Raw genomic sequence first — 23976 nt, 5'->3', positions numbered from 1 at the left:
ATGTTTATATAGTGATAACAACTAAAATAACACAGTGATGAAAACGTGTTAAACATTTTTTTTTTTTTTAATTTTGAATAACCCTGTTTGCATGGATGCTGTTTTACACACTTCAATGTGTACACATGCCTAAACCTTGCTGATTGTTGAAAACTACTTTGAGGGGAGAGGGAGGTGGATAAACAACCATGTGTGTCCAAACTTTTTACTTTTAAATTATTTAATTACATATTAATGTCTATATTTAAAAGTGTAATGTCTGCATGCATGTACTGCAGTCCATACTCAAATGTTTAGATGTAAATAACAGTCCCATAACTCTTGTGTTTTGAGTATTTGAGTATTTCCCTGCCCTGGAGAACTCCCTGTCCTACAATACATTTCAGTTTTATTAAGCTGATCCAGCTGACTGTTTAATTACATGACTTTTTTTTACAGAGAAATATGTTTGCTTCTTTAGTTTTGCACTGGAGCTATAAGGCTAACATATCAGAGATACACAGAGGCACCTTTTCATCACTTTTTAGTTGAACACGCCTCCCAGCTGCAGTGCACAACCACAGACAGCATACATGCCTTGGTCGATTCGCTGTGTTTATGGTAAGAGGGGGGGGGCGTGTCAGTCTGACTGAGTTGACGTATGTTAGAATGGAGAAAATGCTAAGATTTGCAGGGTTTGGGGTCCCCAACGACGAGAAAAGGACCCTGTGCCCTATTTGTGAACGTCCTCAGTGTGGGCGGGTCTGATGACGTGTAATCAAGGGGCGGGGCCCTGGGGACCCACCGCGTGATAATGCGCGTTCACGCTCCGCGTTCTGTCTCCGCCTCCCCACAGCAAAATGGCGACCGTTGACTACGACGAGGCTGCGGGACCGGAGATGGAGCTCAGCGACGAAGAGCTGGAAAGGTAACACGAATTTAAAGGGGCAGAGAGCGCTGGTTCGTGGAGGACAGCTAAAAGCAGCCATTGCCGAGTATGTCGAGATTAAATTGTGTGTGTTTCAAAGACCGTTGTCCTCAATAACAGCTGACAGAGACCTCAAGAATTGCGGGGTGCCGCTGGCCTGGCGAGCCGAGCCGAGCAGCTGTTTCGCTTTTGGGGTCTTCAGCTAGCTCGCAGAGGGAGGTTGGATTTTCCTCCTGTCTTGTGTATAATCTCTCATACCGTCACAGAATGGGCTTTTGGATGGGCGACTGTGACTGTCCGCATTGTTTCCGGCAGCTTGGATGTAGAGCGCAGTTATTTTTGATTGCAGGCTGATAAGCACAGCCATGACAGCCGTATATAAGTGAACACTGGTTTTATTAACCGGCGCAGGCCGAACCTCAGGGGGTGATAACGGGAAGACAGCCTTGTTTTCCAGACCAGTCTCGTGTTTAAAACCACTGAAGATAAATGCCATTGTTGTGGCCGTGGTGTGGTTGGGGACCTAGATGGTCTGGCCTGGGGGTCAGGAATATTCACCTGTCAGTCCGGTCCGCATTTAGATGGACTGTTGGCCCTTCACATCTCCGTAAATAGCCGCGCCGTGTTCACTGGAAGAGGCAGGTCGGATCATTCCCTGCCCTGATAGCCTACATATCCTCGTGTCTGCTTCTGGAAGTTTCAGTTTTCATTCTAAGGTGATTGCCGGTAATTAACTTACTGCACGAAATTGAAAGAGTCATCGGTTAACCGAGTGTAACAGTGGACCACTTTGGCTACGGCTTGTTTTCCCATATGAGTCACATCATTGCTGACAGCAATACAGTCCTTCATGACCTTAATCAAGAGTGTTAGAGTCGAGAACACAAAACTGAGCAGTGCAGGTGGACTACGGGACTGCAGAGAGGCACTGTGCTTGGCTTTCTTTCTTTTTGAAAGAAAACTCCTCGCCTAAAAAAAGACACAAGTTGCTAATCATGAATGAAAGCTAGTGGAGGTCGGCTTGCACAGTGCAGATCTCATCACGCTGACTACCTTTCATTGTTGGCTGTGAATGTTTGGGTGAAGCATTCTGTTAAAAGCTATGTAGGTTTTGGGGATTTGGAGACCTCTCTGGTGAAAATGTGTAATTGCATGCCACATGTGGAAGAAAATGTTTGTGTTTCGGACCCCTTCCCTAAGAGGATGAATCTGATGTTTGCTAGCGCGTTGCATTTGAGACCTTAAACATTGAGCTGGATTTTCTTTTTTAGCCTGTGGTGTTAATGCATAAAGCTGAAAGATGTGGTCCAAAAAAATCCAGACCTGATGCCTCTGACTTTTAAATGACTATTTTGGGCTTTACAGGGTGACTTAACACATGCTAAACTATGCATATATATTTTTTTTCTCCTGACCTAATGCTACTTCCATAGTGCAGGGGACTACAAAAGTAGTATTCCTTTTCTTTGACTACCCTTACTGTTTATTGTAGCATTCATTAGAGGAAAAATTACTAGAGATGGTATGTTGCCATTGGGAGATATAACACTGTCCTGTAACAAATCTGTTGTTGAGTGGGTGTAGCATAATGGCCCACTTTCAGATGCTCATATTAAGTGATGAGCTTCAGTTAAAAATACCTCATTTTAAAACTTGGTCATTTTCAAAGGAACAATATTGGATCAATATTAGCCTATGCTTAAGGTTTGTATATTTATATCTGTATCGGGAAAGAAAAAGTGGTATTGAGCCATCTCTAATAATTACCTTAATGCTACTACCGTATAATTTGAGTGAAGTGTTCTTAAAGGCACTACCTGACCTGAGTGTAAACCTCTGGAACTTTCTGGCGAGCCTAAAGCATTTCCCTGAGGTCCCCACATGACTGTCAGGGTGCGTGAAAATGGGATCCATTTCAGCATTGTAACATTATCCATTAGGAAGTGACTAGAATGCATGACATAACTGTCCTTAGGCAGCAGCAGCAGCAGCTGTGTGAAGTGTAGTCTGTGTGGGGGATCACTAGTACTTAAAGGGAAATCTGGTTATAGATGAGAAATGTGATACCCCAGCGAGACATTAAATCCCGGCAGATATTGTGCTTCTGTGTAGTTTTTGCACACAGATTGCACAATGCTCTGACTGTTCTTATTTCTTTGTATGTCTCTCTGACGCTACTATATAAAAGTTGAAAAAAAAATCACACAGCTTTGTTTCATTTAACCCTGACGTTTATTTGTTGAGCATGGAGATTTGCAAGACATGTATTTAAGGCTGCACAGGCTTCACCATTTTGCCCTTTGACCTCCCCAAATCACAAATGGTGATAGACCGGTGGTCCTTGGGTCCATTCCCAGCTGATGGCATTCCTGCTACTGCTGTCATTGTGCCTTTTTGCACTTAACCTCTGAGTGCTTTAGAGGGCATGTCACACAGTGCAGCATATAAGCCACTGTGAGCCAAAATATCTGCTGAATTACATAATGACATGTTTTAGTAAGTATCTTTATCTTAATCCACAACACTGGTTACAACAATTTCAGTCTCACTAGTTGTGTGGCTAAAATTAATTTTGCAGTCTGTTCATATAACGTTTATATGATGAAACATTTGGCATCATTTGTCAATTTATTGTTTGGTTTCTGAATACTAATTTTTCACATACTTGAAACTTTGTTATTGTAATTACCAATAATAATTCATTTCTGCTACAGATATGAATCATTATAATACCAAATTAGAACACCATGTTTGACTGATATACTCATGCTTATTTGCAACCCACACAAATCTCATTTCATGACGTTGCAAAAGACACAGTTTGTTCAAGATGAACCGAAATGATCAAGGAGGACCAGCAATGATTCATTTTCCACCAGTTCCATCCCTGACAAAACTGCCTGCGCCATCAGCCTCGCCCAAATGAAAGAGATATTAGGCTGATCCCACAACAGCTATTCCTACCCTGCATCTTCAGAGCCATCTCCTAGCAAACTGTGGAAAAAATAGTTTGACACAGATTTTAGTATGATGTTGTTCTGTAGGTTATGTGTATGCTGGTTAAAATTTCAGCACCCCCAGCCTTGATCTTCCTGTGTCTGTGCTGTGCTCTCCACTTGCTGCTGCACATATGATTGTTGTAGAGCAGGGGTGCACAACTCCAGTTCTGGAGGGCCGGTATCCAGCACAGTTTGGTAAAAACACCCATTACACCTGGCAGTTCACAGATTAATTGAATCAGGTGTGTTTGAGCAGGGGAATCACCAAATTCTCTTGGACACCGGCCCTCCAGGACTGGAGTTGTGCACCCCTCTTAAAGAGAGATAATGCCTGCCACCACCCGCTGGCTGTTAGCTTTGGTACTGCTCTCTGGAGAAAAGGGCAGGGTTAAACAGGGGTTTGCTCTAGAGAGACAGGACTGTGGAGTGCACACGGCTGTTACTTTAAAAAGAATAACGGAAAAACTTCCAGAGATAAACCGTGTCACAAGCTCACACTGTCAGCAATGGATGAGTGGCAGGCTGTGTGGGCTATAATATGCAGTTGGACTCTGAAATTAGCGAACTAAATGTTGATCTAAACAAAGGGTATTTTCACTGCTATTTCTTTTTAATTGAACAGATCTCAGATATGGTAAAGTGGACTTAGAAGTGAAACAGCTGTGAATGACCTCTGTTTTTTTGCGTGCATAGTGTAAGCTTTAATGAACTTTAAAAGTGGTCTGAATTCACTGTCTGGTCTACTTCAGCATTAAGGAGATCTCAGACCACTTGTTGTTCGCACTACAACTCCTTTAGAGCTCAGACTCCACCTGAGGAGTGCCAAATTAGGAGTAGTAGTGTTCAAGTTCATTATGTAAAATATCTGTTTGGCTGACCCACGTTCCAGATTGTGGTAAAGTACTGAAGTACCCTTTAAACAGTAACTGTTGCTCATGAAATCATGTTTGGTCTAAATTGGAACATCGTAATTATTATGTTGTATATTATATGTTTGTCGCCGTTTTCTAAAAGCAGTAAGCCACTCAAGTCTGTGTTATAATGAATTCAATTCCAGAAGAAGGTTTGATTTTTGTGCCACATGCACGCCTAGTTTCACACTTTTATTATGGTAAAAACACACTTTAATATGCCAGGGTTGCTGTCTGAAGAGATTACAGATATTATCCTGAGGAGTTTGTTTTTACCCACTAAGCGCTGGAGGATGGTGGCTTTGTATGTATGCTAAGCCTAAGATTCTTTGACCATAAAGCAAAGCACGAAGCAGACTGGTGTCATTTTGTTTACGCAAGGTATTAATTATTTGCACCACAAAATAAACCACGAACAAACCATACTAAGACCACCTCTCTGGGTTGTTTTTGGGTCCTTTTAGAGGGGATAAGTTTGTTTGATGTGTTCACAGAAAACTATGCAGTGGTCCACTTAATGTTAAAACAGTGAGAAAAAGTGTGAAGCCCCCAAAGTGATGAGTTCTTCTCCCTAAAATGAACAGTTAGCCTTCTAAATGAGTTTTCAGCTCGGAGACCCAGGCTGTTGTGTTGTGAAATTTCCAGGCTTTGACAGAAAACAAATACTGAACAAGTGTAATTCAGTGGCAGACAGCGATTATTAGAGCTAGGCCATCAATTCAGTATATAAAAACGTGATCAAAACATGAGGAAAAACACACCTCTGTAATGCTAACTTTACCGCTAGTGCCCAATCCAGTGGGATTCTAGTAATTTGTTAGCAGTGAGCTATGGCTGTTCTAGATAAAACATGGGTATTTGAAGCTTCTGAAAGACATTCTGTGTTTTACTTGAAGCTTCTGACTGACATATAAACATATATTTTACCTTGTAGCCGGTTCACAGTGACTCTTTCAATAGAGCGGCATTGCGCAGAGTTCTGCAGCTGTTTTCTATTTCTAGCAACCCACTGTTTAGGCTGCTGCTCGTATGTTTAGCCAGTGATGTATGAGACTTCCAGTAGGATGTTTTTCTCACAAATTTATTTCCACTTATTGGAAAGCAAAATTCTGTCACTTTGTAATTATGCTGATGGTTAATCTAACATTTGTCCTTCTCTTAAGCTCTTGGAGTGCTAACCATTAGAAGAGCTCTGTACAGTTAAAAACATAGACATTTTTGCTGCCTGCTGCTTATGATACAGCAAAACTCTGAACGTTAGCTGTTGGTGTGTTACTCCAATCCTGGATCAACAGTTAAATGTTCACTCAAGTTTCATGCTTCTTTTCTAGTCCTTGCCCCTGCACTTTTCACAATGTTACACTCATGTCTGATTCTTATTTGTGGTTGTAGACATCAGGCTCATTCAGGCAACTGATGTTGGTTTGTTTATATAAATAGAGTAAACTAAATGGTTCGCCCCTATATAGCCGATATAAATGAGGGAATAGGGATCCTTTTGAGTTACAGCCATTGTGTGTGCACATGCAAATGCAGGAGTCTATCAGAGTGATGGTTTAGCAGCTCAGCCAGAAATAAACTGAGGCTTTACATTTGGAAGACAAATTTCCACCCATCAAAAGACACGAGCACTGACCCCTTAACATTTGTAACTTTTTGTAAGCGTGTAACGATACACAAAATTCACAATTCAATTTGATGCAGTATGGTGTCTCGATGCAATACATTATTCAGTACAGCAAAAATAAAGAGTGAAATAAACAAATAAAAATTCTGAAATACAACTTTCCAATGTCTGTCATGTCACTCTAATGAAGTAAGCCCTCAGAAATGTATGACTGATTTTTACAAAGGCCAGTTGTTCAGGCTGTACAGGTGCCTGAATGTGACTGCTTCACCATTTAAGATGTAATGGGAAATTTTAATGAGAAGCCAACTTCAGCTTCATCAAATTTCTTAAGTTATTCATAATATATGCATGCTCCATATACTCCTACCACTGGCTGTCAGGCACTGCTGGAATTTGGAAAATATTACAGTCGTTCTCACTACCAGTACCAGCTGCTCCACTGCTTGTTGTGCTTCCAAGGCCCTGAGACCGGCACCTTGTCTGATGCAGCTGACCGAGTCAGGCAGTCCTAAGCCGGTATGTCTGGTGCAGTTGGTCTGGTGTCGGCTAAGGCAAACTCCAGAAGTCCAGCCTTTCTGTTATGTCAGCCACCTCAGAAACAAGGTGGACTACTTCAAATGCAACGGACTAGACAGTAGGTGATCAAGGGACTGCTGCATTTTTATTTAAAATGTGACTGAAATGGCTCCACTCTGCCTCAGTCACTCAGTTATAGGGGTAACACTACCATGTTTTGCACTGTTTGTATATCTCGTTATCTGCACTCATTTGTGACATACCGGTATAAAGGTCATGACAAAACCCATACCTGGTATAGTGCCCATTACTGCCCAGATCCTTGACAGAGGTTTCCACAAAAAACTACAAGTGAGGAGACCCTTGGAAGAGACTCAGGGGTGTATCAGCAATGCAGTTTTAAATCTGTTTTTAAATCTAAATTGTTACACCCTTTTTGTGTGACCTAGAACCCAGCTTCTGCATGTCTCCTGAGTTTAAAGCTGCACTCTGTGAGATTTGGAGAGCTGGAGCAGTTGTGTAACTGCACGCCATGTGTGAACATTTTGTAACTTTGCACTTCTGATTAATATTATGATTTTGAGCGTGAGTCTAGAAAAGACAACTCGATGAAGGACATGTCTTCTGAGGATGTTGGTGAATGATCTACAGTATTAACCACATCTTCAGTATGAAGTTGTCTTTGCATATCGCTGCTGTCAGAACAAAACCTCGTATCTCCAAAGTGATAACTTTACAGGAGAAGGAAAAAACTATACTTTTAATGTACGTCAGTGGAACCACAAGTTTTTTCCAAGTAATTTTGGGCTGTTTCATTGGTTCATTCATCATGGAATTTACACACAAAGTAAAGGGCAACAGGCTTTTTCAAATAGTGATAAAATTGGAGATACAACAGTGAGACCTGCATATGAGACCTAAACATGGACCTTCTTTTTGATATGTAAAGATGCATGACGAGGTCCAAAAGAAAGCCGACACTTCAGACTTTTAACGCACTATTTCAGACTAACAGCAGTGCGCAGACACCATGTTTTAGTTTCTTTTTTCCCCTTGATTCAGTAGTGCTAATAAACCCAGACATTTGGCTGTTCTCCTCCATTCACATTGTTCTAGGTTCTGCCCTGTTCACTAGAATTTTCCTCCCCATTTACACTGGTTCATTTGGTTTCAGTTTGGTATCAGTTCTCTTACTTTGCGTTCTCGAACAGCTGCCATCATTAGAACGGTGGTGTTTTGTTGGGTTGGTGTGCTCTGGCTTGTAGTGTAGTAATTTGATTCTATTTGTTTTATATTAGGCTACTATGTTTACAGTGTGTGGTAAGTGGTGTGCTGTGTGTGGATAGACAAGGTTGGTGTATTTGATGTGAGAGTGACCCAGTTTGTCTGTACTTCTAGGAACATGTGTTGCCCTCAGCTGTTTCACAGACCTTCTGTGTATGTAGCGTTTGCTGACAGCTGCTTGCATTACAGTGTGTTTTACAGTATTCTGCTGAACTGTCAGGCAGGTTTGGTGCTTTCTGAAAGGTGTGTCGGGAAGCCATTAGGGACGGGTGATGATTGTTTTATAGCCTTTACTAATGACCCTTGCAACTGCCATTATTCTGTTTTTGCTTTACATATATTGTTGCATTTCTTTTAAAAGGCGCATTTCTTTTTTGATTTGTCTATAAATAAGAGTTTGATGTAGTCTGTAAATGTTGTTAAAGTTTTAAAACATACTTCACTCCTCAGTCCATATTGTCTATATGCATGTCTAAAATAAGCTGAAAATACGTTTTGAATTCATTGTTTTTGGTGATGTGAAAAGCAGTCTGAAGTTATAAGGTTATAAGTGCTGTGTTCATAACAAATGGTGTCTTGGAATTTTCCTGCTACTTTTCACCTAAACTCACCACCATATTGAAGCAACATCATGGAATAGCAACTCTGAAGTCAGAGCTCTTGAGAAACTCCTGACTTTCTTAGTGGGATTCACGACTTGGAAGGATGTTCAAATGGGTTTTTCTATTTGGGAGTCAAAAACTTCTCAGGGGCCGTATTACAGAAGCAAGTCTTACCTTAGTTTAGGAATTTTATCTTGCAGCATCTTATCTCAATCTTAAGGCTGAGGTTAAGGAATCTTAACCTACTCGATCAAAGTCGACAATCACTTGTCATGTCTGTTACCTTGCAACTGACCATACTCGCACAGCTGAAACGTAAACACAAAATAATCATGTTAGTTAGCCAGACAGTAGCTACTGTTACTGATGGTAAAAAGATCAAACAAAACTAAAGAGCTGTATACTTGAATTTAAGGATATTGTGGCAGCGTGTAATTCGTGTAATTAGCGCGTCACTGCTCCTCAGTTTCCCAAACACTTTAGCCGAGTGCGCTAAAGTTATTCCCCCTACAAACGGACACATATTTGGCTCTGGCTCTTCATTATTCACTACAATCACTGTAAAATTGTATCATTAATAAGAGGGGACGGTGAAGATCGTGTCTGCTGTGTCTGGGATTTTTAAAACGCTGTTAAAAAACAACTCGTAAGTCAAAGCACCATTTTCAATATAAAGAAATGGAACATTAATTATGCTAGTTACAGTGAACTGTGCTGCCTGTCACTGCATCAAACGATAGAAACAGATGGTTAAAACAGGAGTTAGGACATCTCTGGGGTTCTCTTAAACTTGGGACAGTATGTAGGAAATTCTGCCTAGTTAGGATGTTTCTGTAATACTGTTTTCCTCTCTGGAGTTAGGATAAGATTATGAACTTAAGAACTGTTGTTCTGTCGTCGCTTCTGCCTAAATTCGGTCCTAACTGAAGTTGTCATGGTGACTAAACAGATAAGATTTCAGAGTAAAGAAGTTTTTTGTAAACGGTCCCAGGTCCTGCTTGGTCATGAATGTAGCATTAGCCCTGTCTGCTTTTTTGAATGACGCACAGTACAGAGCAGCCAATGAGGACAGAGATCATTTATATCAGCTCAAATCCGCTGGAACAAAAACAGCCAGTTTTATTCTAAGGGAGTAAGAGTGATTAGAAAAATGGTCGTGTCGAAATGGAACATGACTGTTTTCAGCTCATATAAATGTCCTTAATAGAGGGAACAATAAAAATAAAAAGCCCTTTAAAATGTGGCCTCTTTAAACTAAATTCAAGATTTCTCAAGAAATATTTTGGGCAGCAAAACTTTTCCATGTAACTGACATTTTAAGTAAACTTCTGCTTTCTATCTTCAGGACAATTTCTGGTCTTTTCTGTCCGAACATAGCCCAGTTTCTGTATTTAGCAGTTAGGGATACCGTACCCATCTCCCCAGTGACCATATGTGCTCTCGCACAATCATCCACAAGCTTACTATTACTGTACAGAAGCTGTGCAAAGAGAATATTTTTGCCGTATCATCCACCCCTGTGTGTGACTATTTAGGTTGAACATACACATGCAGACATCTTGTTTCATATGAGAAATCTTGGAGGAGATTTAAGCTAGTAATGCTCATTGTACGATATTTCTTCAAGGGCAGCACACATATATCTGTCTGTCAAGAATCTACAGACACATCTACAGATCTACAGAATTTGTCAGTAAATCTGAATTATTCAGCTCCTGTTTGGACAGATTTGGGATGTGGTAGACACTGAACACTCCAGGGATAGATTAGATCACTCGGTCCTGAAGCACATGGCCTTCTTTTAGTGAGCTATGTTCTGGTCTTGGTGTTGGTACTGTGATTTACCTCTATACTATTAAATAGGATGCACTAATGCCACTTTTTCCCCTTCTGATACCTGATCATCAAGTATCTGCCAACACCAGTACTAATTCTCCCTAACTGAAGTGCTCAGTAGGTGCCTATAAATTCTAACTCATTCAACTCTTTTTTTTTTATTTATTTTATGTTGGTAAAAGCTGTGTTATGCATGACAAATAAAACATACTAAGCTTGAGTAAATGACATTTATGGTTGGATAGCTTCACATTTGAATAGTTTTAGAGCTATGTGAATTCACTTTACTCTTTGGCATGGTTTGTCTTTAAATTCATAATTAATTGATGTATCAAAATCCTTGATGGTGGTGCTTCGCCTCAAAATACTGGCAATACAGATTTTACAAGGACTGTTTTTACTACTGCTAGTCTCAAGTGTTAAATAGTCTTACACTGCTAACATTTAGCTTTTTTTGTTGAATTCCATCTACTAGGGCATCACTCAGTAGTGCACATGCATGAATTGCTTCATGTTTTAAAGGGGAAATCTACCATTTTTTTTTTATTTCTGCATAACTCAATCATTGAGATGACGTCTGGGCAACACTAATATTAAACGCCCCCATCCTGAGATGATTCTGCTGTCACTCTGTTATTAAAAGAAGGTCAGTGCATGGATGGATGCCTTTTGTTCTGTGTCTTCTAGAAAACTTTCTGGTCCCTATTTTTTGCTCTTTTTTCTGTTTATCATCTTACTGTGTGTTTGTGTGTGTGTGTGTTTATCTTTCCAGGGAAGCAGAGGGCTACAAAGAGCAAGGCAATGCTTTTTACATTAAGAAGGATTATTCTGAAGCGTTCAACTACTACACCAAGGCCATAGGTATCTTATGTACATGTATATTTGTGCTTCCTATCTATTTTTGCTGCCTTTTTTCTCTTCTCTCTGATCTCACATCAAGAGAATAACAGAATATGCACTCGCTACTGCCTGAGACTTTCTTAAAGGAATATAATGCATCATACATATGATCCTCACACACGACTGAATACTGTAGTAGAGCTTATAGATGGACACACACAGTTAACCCTTCCTTAATAATGCTGCTTATAGGTTCGTTTCTTGAACATGGATTAAGTTTAATCTTAGACTAAACTGCATTGCAGTGATATTTTCCCCATTAAAATGTCTGGGCTTAGGCTTAATCTCATGCTGGGAAACTGCCCTATTTGATATTTATGGGTAAATTGCTATCCACATTTTGGGTTATATTCATACAAGGTGTGTTTATCTGTTCAGTGCAGTTTTGCTCTTTCGTGTTAGAGGATTTCTAACAGCAAAACCAAAATAGAACTTTTCTCCATGGCAACGTCTTGTTTTGGGAACGTTTTTGCGACCTTCTTCCGTATAGACCAAAACAAACATGGCCCAGTGCTATTTTTAGAAAGTTTTCATGATGTTCCCCTTACCTCGCTGAATCTCTTGTTTTTGTGGGCATGTCTCTGTAGTGATTTTTCTTTTGATTTTACAGATGTGTGCCCGAAGAACGCCAGTTACTATGGCAACCGTGCGGCCACTCTAATGATGCTGAGCCGCTACAGAGAGGCGCTAGAAGATTCCCAGCAAGCTGTGCGGCTAGACGACACTTTCATGAAGGTTGGAAATCCAGATGCTGGCATTTACAATGGAAGTTGCACTTACATGATTTAGAGTACAGGTTTCCAACCACCAAGCTGCGGACTGGTACCAGTGCAGATTGTTTGGTACTGCGCTGCACCATTGCAGGAGGGATTTAACTCCACTATTTTATTATTATTAATGGCATTAATGTTGTTAGAATATTTATTGTAAGGTTTAAGTATTGCATTTTAAACATACATTGGCTTACGTTGCATCTGGAGAGGTCAATTCCTGTAGCGACGATTTCTAGCATATGTTGGTCATTTCCTGGCTTAAATGCCCCTGATTTAACTCTTGATTGCCAGGTTTAGTAGGTGTGTTTGAACAAGGAAATCGCCAGACTGTGCTGGAGTCTGGACGAGAGCTGAATACCTCTGCTGTATACTGCTGTATAAATCTACCTCCTAAACTACCCTCTGCATGTAGTGGGATTGGGAACATTTGGTCCAGGTGGAGTTTTCTTTGAGTTTTACTACGAAGAGTGCCACTAGAGGAGAGTGGATGCTGTTAGTGCTGGAACATGACCTCATTATAAGGAAGAGCTCAGTATGTCTTCTGAAGCCAGCATCCCTTTCTGCATTAGAACATGATGTTCTTTTGAAGCTTTAGACTTGTGGATGTGCGAAGGATGCAATACACACCACACTTAACACTACAACAATGTAGTTAAAATGAAGACTGCATAATATATCTTGTAAGTACATATATGGTCATGTTAGGCAGGTCAGGTTATGTTAAGACTGGTCAGCTAAATTCTGTGCCTATGTGGAAAAAATGGCCCCTTTACAGATCACTGTGCTTTTTGAACAATAGTAGACATGAAATAGGCAAAAAAAAATACTTTTCGAAAATTTCATACACAAGTGTGACCTGCATTATTCATATTTGGTTAGGTTACAACTTTCAAGCATTTTTGTAAAAAATTCTCTAAGACTGAAAAACATACCTTCAATGATGTGTGCCAAAACTTATGACTGTGTGTGTGTGTGTGTGTGTGTGTGGATGTACTTCACTGAAAGCTGGATTTGTCTTGATGATTACACAGATGAAGTCATGGAAAGGTGTTAGTCAGTGCTTTTTCTGTTTGTGTGTGTGTGAGTGCATATGTGTGGTTACTCACTCATCTTCTGTCCCCCAGGGTCACCTACGGGAGGGCAAGTGCCACCTGTTGCTTGGCAATGCTATGGCTGCCAGTCGCTGCTTCCAGAAGGTTCTGGAGCTGGAGCCAGACAACAGCCAGGCTCAACAAGAAGTAAGGCAGCCGGTCATGACACTGTCAATCGTGCTACGGCCAATCATGCCAGAGCTCACAAAAGCTAGTGCCAATCGTGGCTTCTTACAGCTGTTTGAATTGGTGTTCAACCCAGACTATGACATATTATATGATGTATATCAGAGAACTTTCTTTTGAAAACTACTTTTTCTACAAAAAACCTTGTGGTGATGGTGTATGTCCTGCTGAAGTGATAAATTTGTTTGGTTTTTTTTGTTGTTGTTTTTTTTTGTGTTGCAGCTGAAGAACGCAGAGTCAATTCTGGAGTATGAGCGAATGGCTGAGATTGGTTTCGAAAAGCGAGACTTCAGAATGGTCAGTTTTTGACACCTACTAAAGTAAAGTAATATGAGCGATATATTAAAGCAATAAGCCACAAGATGCTGTGTGTTAGAGATTTTATCACAGGTAAGGGTGATATTAGACCCCCTTAAAACCCCATTAACTGTGATAAAATCACTGTAACGCATGACTGAAGCGTTTTATTGCTTTTATAAAATGGCAGACAATTTAATATTCCATATTCCAATAATTCCACCAACAAATTTTGTTCCTTTAGAGTGTTTTTATTGCCAAGCAAACATGGACTGCTGAAAGAGAAGAATGTCATTTCATGATGTTTTTCACTTTGTCTTATAATAATGAACATAGGACACTGTTCAATGCAAAAATCTTTGCTTAATGTGACAGTGGTAATGTCCATCAGCACCTCTGTGTGATTTCCAGTTTTATTTAGCACCAAGCTAATAGTGTTGTATGTCCGTCTTTCCACAGTGGGGTTGAATCTCAAATGGCTCCCTACACACTTGGTGCACTATGCAGGATTGAAAATACAGACACCTGCACCCAAACAGCATATAATATGTCTAACAAATAGCCATTTGGGATTCAGCCACATGTGTCCAAGTCTATACTCAACAAATACTGCACTGTTTGTGTGTAGAAGTCAGAATTACATGATTTAAGTGCACTATATAGGATGGACGTAGCCATTTTGAGATTCAACCTGGGTTTGATGCTACTAAAGTCAGAAGTAAAACAGATATGTGAAGCATGTGAGACAAATTTCTTACAGATTTATGTTGCAGTTTTATAGTGAATCAATTAAAGTAAATACTTTAATTCAAAGCCTGTGATATTAATTGAGAAGTTGTTTAGCTTATTAGCTATCTTTTAGCCTTATTACTACATTATCAGTACACTTGGTGGTCCATGCGAGCAGCGTTACAGTCGAAGATTGTACCATAAACAGCGCAGCCTTTTTTTCGTAACTGGGTGCAGTAATGAAGAGTTCAACTGTGAGGTGGTTAAAGGTGTGCATATATCAAGTATTTTAAAATAGCTTTGAACATTGCTCAGCCAATCAGATTTTAGAATCAAAACTATTTTCAAAACGTTTTATAAAAGATGCAGTTACTGCCTAGAGATTTTAACTACTTTCCTGATCTGTGTGTATGTAGGTTGTGTTCTGTATGGATCGAGCATTGGAGTCGGCTTCTGCGTGTCACAGGTTTAAGGTGCTTAAGGCGGAATGCCTGGCGCTGCTCGGCCGCTACCCAGAAGCCCAGTCTGTCGCCAGGTAACTGAGTAACAGTGTTAAAAATAGTGTTTTTGGTGTAGGCATCAAAGGTTTAACTGTCTGGTTGGTTGTTAGTGGCGTGACAGTTAGGACTAGGATGAGAACCAGGGTTAGTTTAAGATTAGGATTAGAGTGAGCGTTAAGTTGGAGGTTAAGGAAAAATTTAACTAATGTATTAAAATCTCTTCAACATTTAAATTTTAATGTAGTTAAACTAGTGTTTCCGTCAGTTCTTTTGATTGCTTTCATTTAAGGCCTTATCTCTCTGTTTCACTCTCACACAGTGATATCTTGCGGATGGATTCCACTAACGGTGATGCCCTGTATGTGAGGGGCTTGTGTCTGTATTATGAAGACTGCATCGATAAAGCTGTGCAGTTTTTCATTCAGGCACTCCGCATGGCGCCTGATCACGAAAAGGCTCGTCTGGCCTGCAGAGTGAGTCAGCACTACTGATTTTTGCTTGATTGCAAATGTAATATGATGAAATGTATTGATGAAGACAGTGTTTCAAATCTATAGCAGGTTTTAGCAGACAGTGAATACCTCACAGATTAAAGGATCAATAACTTACATTTTTCTTGCATTTTATTTTTCCCCAGTTCCAATTATAATATTTTGTTGTTTTATGCACCAAAACGGTCATAATTCATTTTCGTATGACAATTTTCCAACCTCTTTATCCCTTACAATTAAACAGGCCGTTTGTGTAACTATGCCTTTAAGACTAATATATAAGATAAATTTATCTCTTTTCTGATGGGCCGCCTTGTTTTGTGCCTTATCCAAAATGTACTAAGAAAATGCCCATTCACACTTCGGTTATAGGATGTTTCAGCCTGAACTGCTTTTTGAATAAGGAACAAAACTGGAGAGCCAATCAAAACAGAGATCATTTACATATGTCAATCGTAAAGGCACAGTAACAAACAACTTTTTTAATTCTGAGGAATAAAGAGAGAGTGGAAAATGATCATGTAAAATTATTTCTGACTGTTTTGGAACATAAACCCACAAATATTATAAGCGAACATGAGGGGACAAAAGTGGGATATGAGCCCTTTAACAGTATTTACATATTATTTCAAATTCCTTTATTTAAACCAAATTCCCCTTGCTTTTTTCCATGCCTTGGGCCCTATAAGGCAGGGCTTTCCACTGCAGGTACTGAAGTAGCCCTGCATTGCATGTTTTGGTGTTTTCCCTGCTCTCACAAACATGATCCAACAAATCAGCTAATTATCATGCTCTTGATTTGAAGTGCATGTTATAATGGAAAACACTGAAAGATGCGTGACATGGCAGAATGTTCATGATCAGAGTTAGAAACCTGGATTTAGAGAATGTGAACGGGTGCCCGATGTAAATCTCTCTCCCCTGCTAGTCATGCATGAATAAATCTGTATTTTATTGGTTACTTGTAGAATGCCAAAGCACTGAAGGCTAAGAAAGAAGAGGGAAACAAAGCATTTAAAGAGGGTAATTTTGAGGAGGCCTATGATCTCTACTCGGAGGCCCTGACCATTGATCCTAACAACATCAAAACCAACGCCAAGCTCTACTGCAACCGGGCCACTGTTGGCTCCAAGGTAAATTTTTAAACCTTTCGTCCTGTTCCGGAGTAGGATGAAGATGATGGAATCATATGCTTATCGGCAGATAATTGCTTAAAAAATTTACCAGCATTGGCCAGATGTTTTAGATTTGACCTATATTTCAAACTGATATTGGATGAACTCTAAAAGAGCAGACTGTTTAGGTGAGGCTAGGCTACTGTGCTAAAATGGTTGTTTTATTAATTTCACTGCAGTTGTAAAACTAGAAATAAATGTTAGATTTCTTTGTAATGTTGATCCAGGTAGATGTAGTCTTAATGCCTATATTTTGTTGAAATGTTTATAATTTGGCATCTGCAGGTATATACATTTAAAAGCATTGGATATTGGCATCGGCCCACAAAATGGTGCATCCTTATTCTTGAGCTACATCTTTTGATTTGCCTCATTTTTGCCATTTATGTGGCTGAACAGATGCCTGAAGGTTTTTTTCAATGGATTTAAATGGATAAATAATTAACCTTTTCAACTCTTTGGGACCACCGGTGGTTCCAAAACGTACTTCGTCATATTCTTCATAACTTTTGTATTTCATAAGCTACATTCAAAAGGTGGGTGTCATATGAGAGCTGTATCTGTCTTCTTTCCAGTCAAATAGATGGGTGATGTAATTTTAAACCCTTATAATAAAAGAAGCTGAACTTACAATTTTTTTTTGTCTACTGAAAGTCAACCAATTTTTCCACAAATCTGGGCTATAAACTATAAACAGATGGCATCTCTTCAGTGATCTGCTCTGTAAAAATTATTTTTATAAAGAAATACAAAGACCATCTAAGATTTTTGGCTTTCAGCAGTAAATTGTAAGCATATAGCAATATGTGTATGATCATAAAACACATGTTCTGTTAATTTGAGGGGAGCTTTTACAAAAAATAAATAAAAAAATAAATTACATTTATTTCATGCAGTTACTGAATAATTTGACTTACGATTTGGTCATGTAAACTCAGATGGAAAACCCAAAATATACCCTGGTGAATAAGAGTTAATATGGCCTGCTGTTCCTTTAGTAGGATTTGTTATTTGTGTATTAATTTACCATTTTGCCAATTATCCATTTTGCTTTAGCATTTAGCATTCTTCTTCTGGTCTGTCTGTCTGTGTGTTTACACTGAGTTTTATAACAAAAGCTGTATTTGAATGTCTCTAAGTCATAGAAAGTGCTTGTTTGTTATTGTGTTGGTGAGAAACACAGGGCTTAGAAAATGAATCTAAGTTATTTAAAGCAGGAACCACACAATCTCTGCTGACACACTACACTCTGCCTCCATCATTCCTCACAGCTTTTAGTCTGTTTGTCATTCCTGACCAAACGCAGTATGAAACTGGGTCGTTCAGTTCTTCTCCTTAGTAGCTCTGTGTTAGTGCACGTTTAAGGTTCTTCTTGTTGCTCAAATAAGGCAATATTCCTCTCATAACATTGGTCATATAAAAACACATTCTAATCTTTTATCTTGAGTAAAGTACCCTTTAATTGTACCATGTTTTTAAGACTTTTCTAGAATTATTAAGGCATGTAAAGAATTCACTCCAAATGGTATCCACTGAATTCCCAGTGATTTTAGACCTATTTAGATATATAAGACAGAGTTATTCAGCTCTGGAGTGGCAGTGACCAAGGTGCCCTCACTATTATAAGTCTGTGTGACATCAAAATGATTTTAAAGCTGTTAAAACAATTTTACCTTAAAATATAATGTTGCTTTAAATTCAGCAAATAATCAGTAATTCTGCAATATATGTTTTCTGTTCTCTGTGTTAACTTATTTTCACTTAGAAAATCAACAAAACCTGTCATTTCACCAGGGGTGGCCAAATTTTTGCATATGACTGATTATAACACAAAGTTTAACTTAAGTTCTCACCAGTTCGACCTACTGTTTGGGCCACACAAACTCATTTTTGGGTAACTGACTGTTGTTTCATGTAAACAGGAATATTAATTATCTTGCCATATGTTAGCTCTATCATCAAATTATTGTCGTATTCATACACTGGCTGTACTCTTCTGGTGATATGGACGTGTAGTTTCTCGTCTGTTAACCCATTGCCTCAGAAACAGATGTAAACAGAAGCTCATAATATTCTTTCTTTCTTTTTTCTTTTAGTTAAAGAAATTGGAGCAGGCCATAGAAGACTGTACAAAGGCTATTAAACTGGATGAATCCTATATTAAAGCTTACTTAAGGAGAGCCCAGTGGTAAGCCTATTTTTGTCTGTGTTTCTGTAAGTGAGTGTATGTACAAGCACTGATCTCTGTATTGTTCCTGTAGTTACATGGACACAGAGCAGTATGAGGAAGCAGTGCGAGACTATGAGAAGGTCTATCAGACAGAGAAAACTAAAGGTAAGCTTGTTGAAAGTGCTGGTCAGAATGCACAGTACTCAGTAACTCTTGAGCTCTAAATTTTTCCTGATGCTCCTGTTGTTAACATTTTCAATGCCTTTTAAAACTTTTGTCCTTCAGAACATAAACATCTGCTGAAGACTGCTCAGCTGGAGCTGAAGAAGAGTAAAAGGAAAGATTATTATAAAGTTCTCGGAGTGGACAAAAACGCCACAGAAGATGAGATCAAGAAAGCTTACCGCAAACGAGCCCTTATGCACCATCCAGGTAGAGTCCCGCATACACTCTCTGATTTTATAAAACATTATCATAATGTTAACATCAGCTCAGAGATTCAAAATCCAGTTATAATGCTTTGAGATTTACATTTAAAGGAATAATCCAGTGTCTTTCAACCTTATTTCTGTCTGCCACATCTATAGCACATGGTGAATTACCATGAGGAGAAATTTTGATGTTTGCTCTTACTTACTAAAAAAACAGTGTGCAGGTCCTGAAGGTCTTTCTCTCTTTCCTCTCTATGCTTTTTTTTTTTTTCCCTTGTCTTTACTTCCAAATTTCTTTCTTGCTCTCTCAGACCGTCACAGTGGAGCGAGTGCTGAGGTGCAGAAGGAGGAGGAAAAGAAGTTTAAAGAAGTGGGCGAAGCCTTCACCGTGCTTTCTGACCCCAAGAAGAAATCGCGCTATGACAGTGGTCATGACCTGGAGGATGATGACATGAACATGGGTCTGTCGCTTATTGTGTCATACAGAAACATTTAATATGCTAATCGTTTCAGGCTTTTCACATCATCTATCAGTAATGAGCGTACGGCATTCTGAGATGATGCCTAAAGACTGGGTTGATAATAATTAGTGCTTGTGTAACTAATTCAGAATAGTCCACCAATCAAAAATATCCAGTGAACAGTAGTTCTGTGGTCAGAAATTGGCCTTTGATGAAATAAGAAAACGGCAAAACTGCTAAAGTCAAACAAAATGAAAAGACTGCAAGGAAAAGAGAGCAGTTTGTAGAGCTAAAGAGGGAAAATGAGATGGCCCATGAGTCTGTGTGCATTGTACAGTGGGAACTCTATTGGTTTTATTAGAGGTCTTAAAATGGTATTGAAAGTGTTAAATTTTAAATTCAGCAATGCTGTATATGTTTGTGTTGCAGATTTCGATGCCAACAACATCTTCAAAGCGTTCTTCAGCGGCCCTGGCGGATTCAGTTTCGAAGGTAAGCCCTGTGGTTCAGCACACTAAACCAGTACTTACTTTATTGCTCTGTTCAAATTACTATGTTTGTGCAAGATGTCATATGGTGTTTTGTAGTAGATGCATTTACAGTAATTGCCATGCTTTGAGATGTTGTAGAAGCACTGTTCTCTCTAGGCTCACATTTGGCTTTTCTCTGTTTTGTAGCATCTGGACCTGGAAATTTCTTTTTCCAGTTTGGCTAACTGGGCATTCTCCAGCATGTATGCAGTAGACCCACACGACCACCAGACTACCCCAAAACGGACTCTCCCACCACTCCCACTCTATACTACTCTGTTCTGTAATGGACCCTGAGTCCGTGCCATTGACTTGATCTGATGCAACAAGGTGTTTACGGCCAGTAAATGATCATTCTGTAAACAGCCATTTCGAAAACGACTGCAAAATGCACCAATCCTCTCTGAATAAGACCCCTTCCTTTTGGATCGCAAGCTTTTTAATTAGGGTTTGTCATGAAACCACTGCAGTCTCCACAGTTATGTTTCAATAAGTACCTTAAATAATGGTCCTCATTAACTAACCACTTCAACAAACCAATGGCATTTGGTTAGTTTGCTCATGGAACTGTGTAGTTCAAACGTTTTCATGTGGTGAATGTAGAATGCTATGGTTCATGGCTACCACAGACTGAAAAAGTCTCACAGCGTTCATTATGTCAGAGCAAGAATCGCACAGGAAATTATCTAAACTTTAACTCCCATCAGCCCCTGCTCCCCATGCCATCAAAGCTAAGCTTACACTGCTTGCTTGTAACTTGGGGTCTTGTGATACCCAAAGGTGGAACTAAGACCAGCATCACAAGTTTACAAATGAACAAATCAAGCAAAGACATAGTTCTCGGATTAAAGTGAGCCATCATCTCATTTGTTTTTTCAATCTCCTCAAATGCTGTGATGCTACGTGAATACACATACCTGTCCCATGCCAAATTAGAAACAGAAATGAGCCCTGTTTGTTGAATATTCTCCCACTGGCTGGGTTAAATTTACGTAAAATTTCACTTTTCCACTGTACGGCTTAACTCGACTCAGCTCGCTTTTGGTACCAGCTACTTCATAGCACCAGGTACCCGATTTGCCAACTGTACTACTGCATATAAGAGTGCAGAGAGTGTGGTGATCCAGCGCCTCCTAGTGGTCTCTTCTCTCTCTGCAACATTCATGTTTCAATGTTGCCATTCACCTGTTGCTGCATTGTACATTTTACTGGAATGTAAAGTGTTTCTTTGTGTTGATAGTTGACAACTGTTTATTATTTTTTTTTAAACTATGAAATGCATTACGGTGGCCGACAAGTCCCTGTTCACCGTACAATTAAAAACACGTTGCAAACTCAAACACAGAAAACTCATCAAAATCACTACAAAACGCAAACGTGCTGCAAATACAGAAAACACTTTAATTAAAATGCTGTTACATCAGATCTACATTTTACAGATGCACAGCAAATAAAGAAAATGCAGGCAACTTCAGAAACACTGCAAAGCCAGTCCAAACACCTCGGAAGTGAGCTACAACACAAGGGAAATGTTTCTGGAAGGCTCAAAGGGGATAAAATATCTGTGAATGAAAATCACTGACAAAAGTAGATACGTTCACAGACACTCACATCCCAAGTTCATGGTTAACTTGGCTGGCTAGTTTGCTATCTGACATGTCACAGCTGTGCTGTGGTAGTTAATCTGGTATTACTAGTTTAACTCTGACAGTTACACTCTAAGTCACAGCTAATTCCCATTATGGTACAGTGTTAGTAGTAATTTGCTCAAATAAAAATTAACTTACTTTCACCGCTGAGTGTTTATGCTGCATTGAATTTAAAAGTCTGAATGGCTCCGTCCTCTTTGAGTGTCCTCCAGAAATAGCTCCATTGTGTGGTGACCGGCTTATCAGCGTTTCTAAAGTTTGTGTTTTCTGTATTTGCAGCGTGTTTGTGAAATGTAGCGTCAGTGTCGTTATTTTGATGACAGTGCTTTCTGAGTTTGTAGAGCGTCTAATGAATTTACAGCGCGTTTGTAAAGTGCAGCGCCCATGTTGTTGTCATTGTGTTGAAAGTGTTTCCTGCATTTGCAGCTCGTTTTTTGTTTACAGTTTGCTGGGTCTTCTCAGCCACCGTGATATAGTCACTTTTTTGATATCAATATTTATTGTAAATTCACAGAGCCAGATGTGAGCCACTGAGGAGTTCTGAGTGTGGATGGATGATCTTTAGATGCACCAGGATCTGTATGTTTACAGATGGCAGGGCTGGGGAGAGATTTTAGTAGCTTTCTGCTTTTCCACCAGGTTGTAACTTGCAACTGGTGAGGTGGGAGCTGGAGCCACTCCGACTGCTTTTGCCCAGGCTGGTTACAGACGGCTCGCTTTCTGTGAAGGGATCTAGAGCAAATAGATGAAGGTATAACTCATGGGCCTGGGTGCAGTTCCACACCATGCCGGTTAAAGGATAACGTTAGAGCATTTTTAGAAACTGGAATTTGGAAATTTGCTGTACAGGTGTCTCCCCCTGCATGCTACATTAAACATTACCCTGTTTGCCTAAAGCCTCAAGTATGCTTCAGTTTGACACTAAGCTGCGTTGCCTGTCCTAAGATCCCTGTGGTGCAGCCAAAAGATAACATCCACATTGGTGTGGCTCATGCTAAAGGAACAGTCTTGACTATGGACCGTTTTCAAATAGCCATGTAAATAAAGTTAGTTTTTCTGGTCCCCCCCCCCTTTATTTGACTTTTGAGTCTTTTTTCAAATGATCGGTTGATTATGTACACCAAGAACGTAAACTTGTCAGGCATGCACTTTTGGGAAAAATTAATAAATGCTTGATGTAGCCAGAACGACAGTCATCTTTAAAAGGGGAATTCCACCGATTCTTTATTATTATTTATTTATTTTTTTTTGTACTTTTTGCATAATTCTACAGCATACCAGCATCCAAAACACAATATGTGCTGGTTTTGCTGGTGGGTTATGCTGTTTTTTTCTAGCAGGGTATTATAATGTCAAAGGTGTTTTTGTTTATTTTTTTAAATCTTATTTTTTTATTGTACCATTTTATACATTGTATGTAAAACAAAGACATGTGGCATCACTGGTCATTTTGGATCGTAAATACAATGGATGTATATGCATTGTAGACCGGAACCAGGGGTTGCAATATCACCACTATTGTAAAGAAATCCGAGCTGTTAAGTTTTCCCTACAGTGCACCACTTCTAAACACTGACCGACTGACTGTTTACGTCTCAGTGATCGAAATATGGATGAGATTTGAAAATAGGTGGAATTCCCCTTTTATGTTAACATTTTGTTATTTGTTAAAGGTGCAGTGTGTAAGATTTAGGGGGGTCTATTAGCAGAAATGGAATATAGTATACAAAACCATTCATTAGTGTATAATCATCTTTAACTATGAATAGTTGTGTTTTGTTAGCTTAGAATGAGCCCTTCGTATCTACATAGGGAGCGGGTCCTCTTCCAACAGATGCTGCCATGTTTTTACAATAGCCCAGAACGGACAAACCAAACACCGACTCTACAAAATGCCTTTTGTGTTTT

General features: G+C 39.5%; 1 protein-coding gene across 1 annotated transcript; it reads left to right on the top strand.

The window, feature by feature from the left end:
* The first annotated feature begins 797 nt into the window (after positions 1 to 797).
* Positions 798 to 23143, top strand: dnajc7 (DnaJ (Hsp40) homolog, subfamily C, member 7). Its single transcript, XM_036589535.1, has 14 exons — positions 798 to 907; positions 11458 to 11546; positions 12196 to 12320; positions 13483 to 13596; positions 13858 to 13932; positions 15078 to 15196; positions 15481 to 15634; positions 16621 to 16785; positions 18924 to 19015; positions 19089 to 19162; positions 19283 to 19429; positions 19740 to 19889; positions 20319 to 20381; positions 20567 to 23143. Exons 1-14 carry the CDS (start codon positions 840 to 842, stop codon positions 20602 to 20604), a joined length of 1473 nt encoding a protein of 490 aa, XP_036445428.1. The 5' UTR covers positions 798 to 839; the 3' UTR covers positions 20605 to 23143.
* Positions 23144 to 23976: the final 833 nt, after the last annotated feature.

The sequence above is a fragment of the Colossoma macropomum genome, unplaced genomic scaffold, assembly GCF_904425465.1.
Source record: "Colossoma macropomum unplaced genomic scaffold, Colossoma_macropomum, whole genome shotgun sequence".
Taxonomy (NCBI): Eukaryota; Metazoa; Chordata; class Actinopteri; order Characiformes; family Serrasalmidae; genus Colossoma; species Colossoma macropomum.
This window is presented reverse-complemented; position numbering and strand designations above follow the sequence as displayed.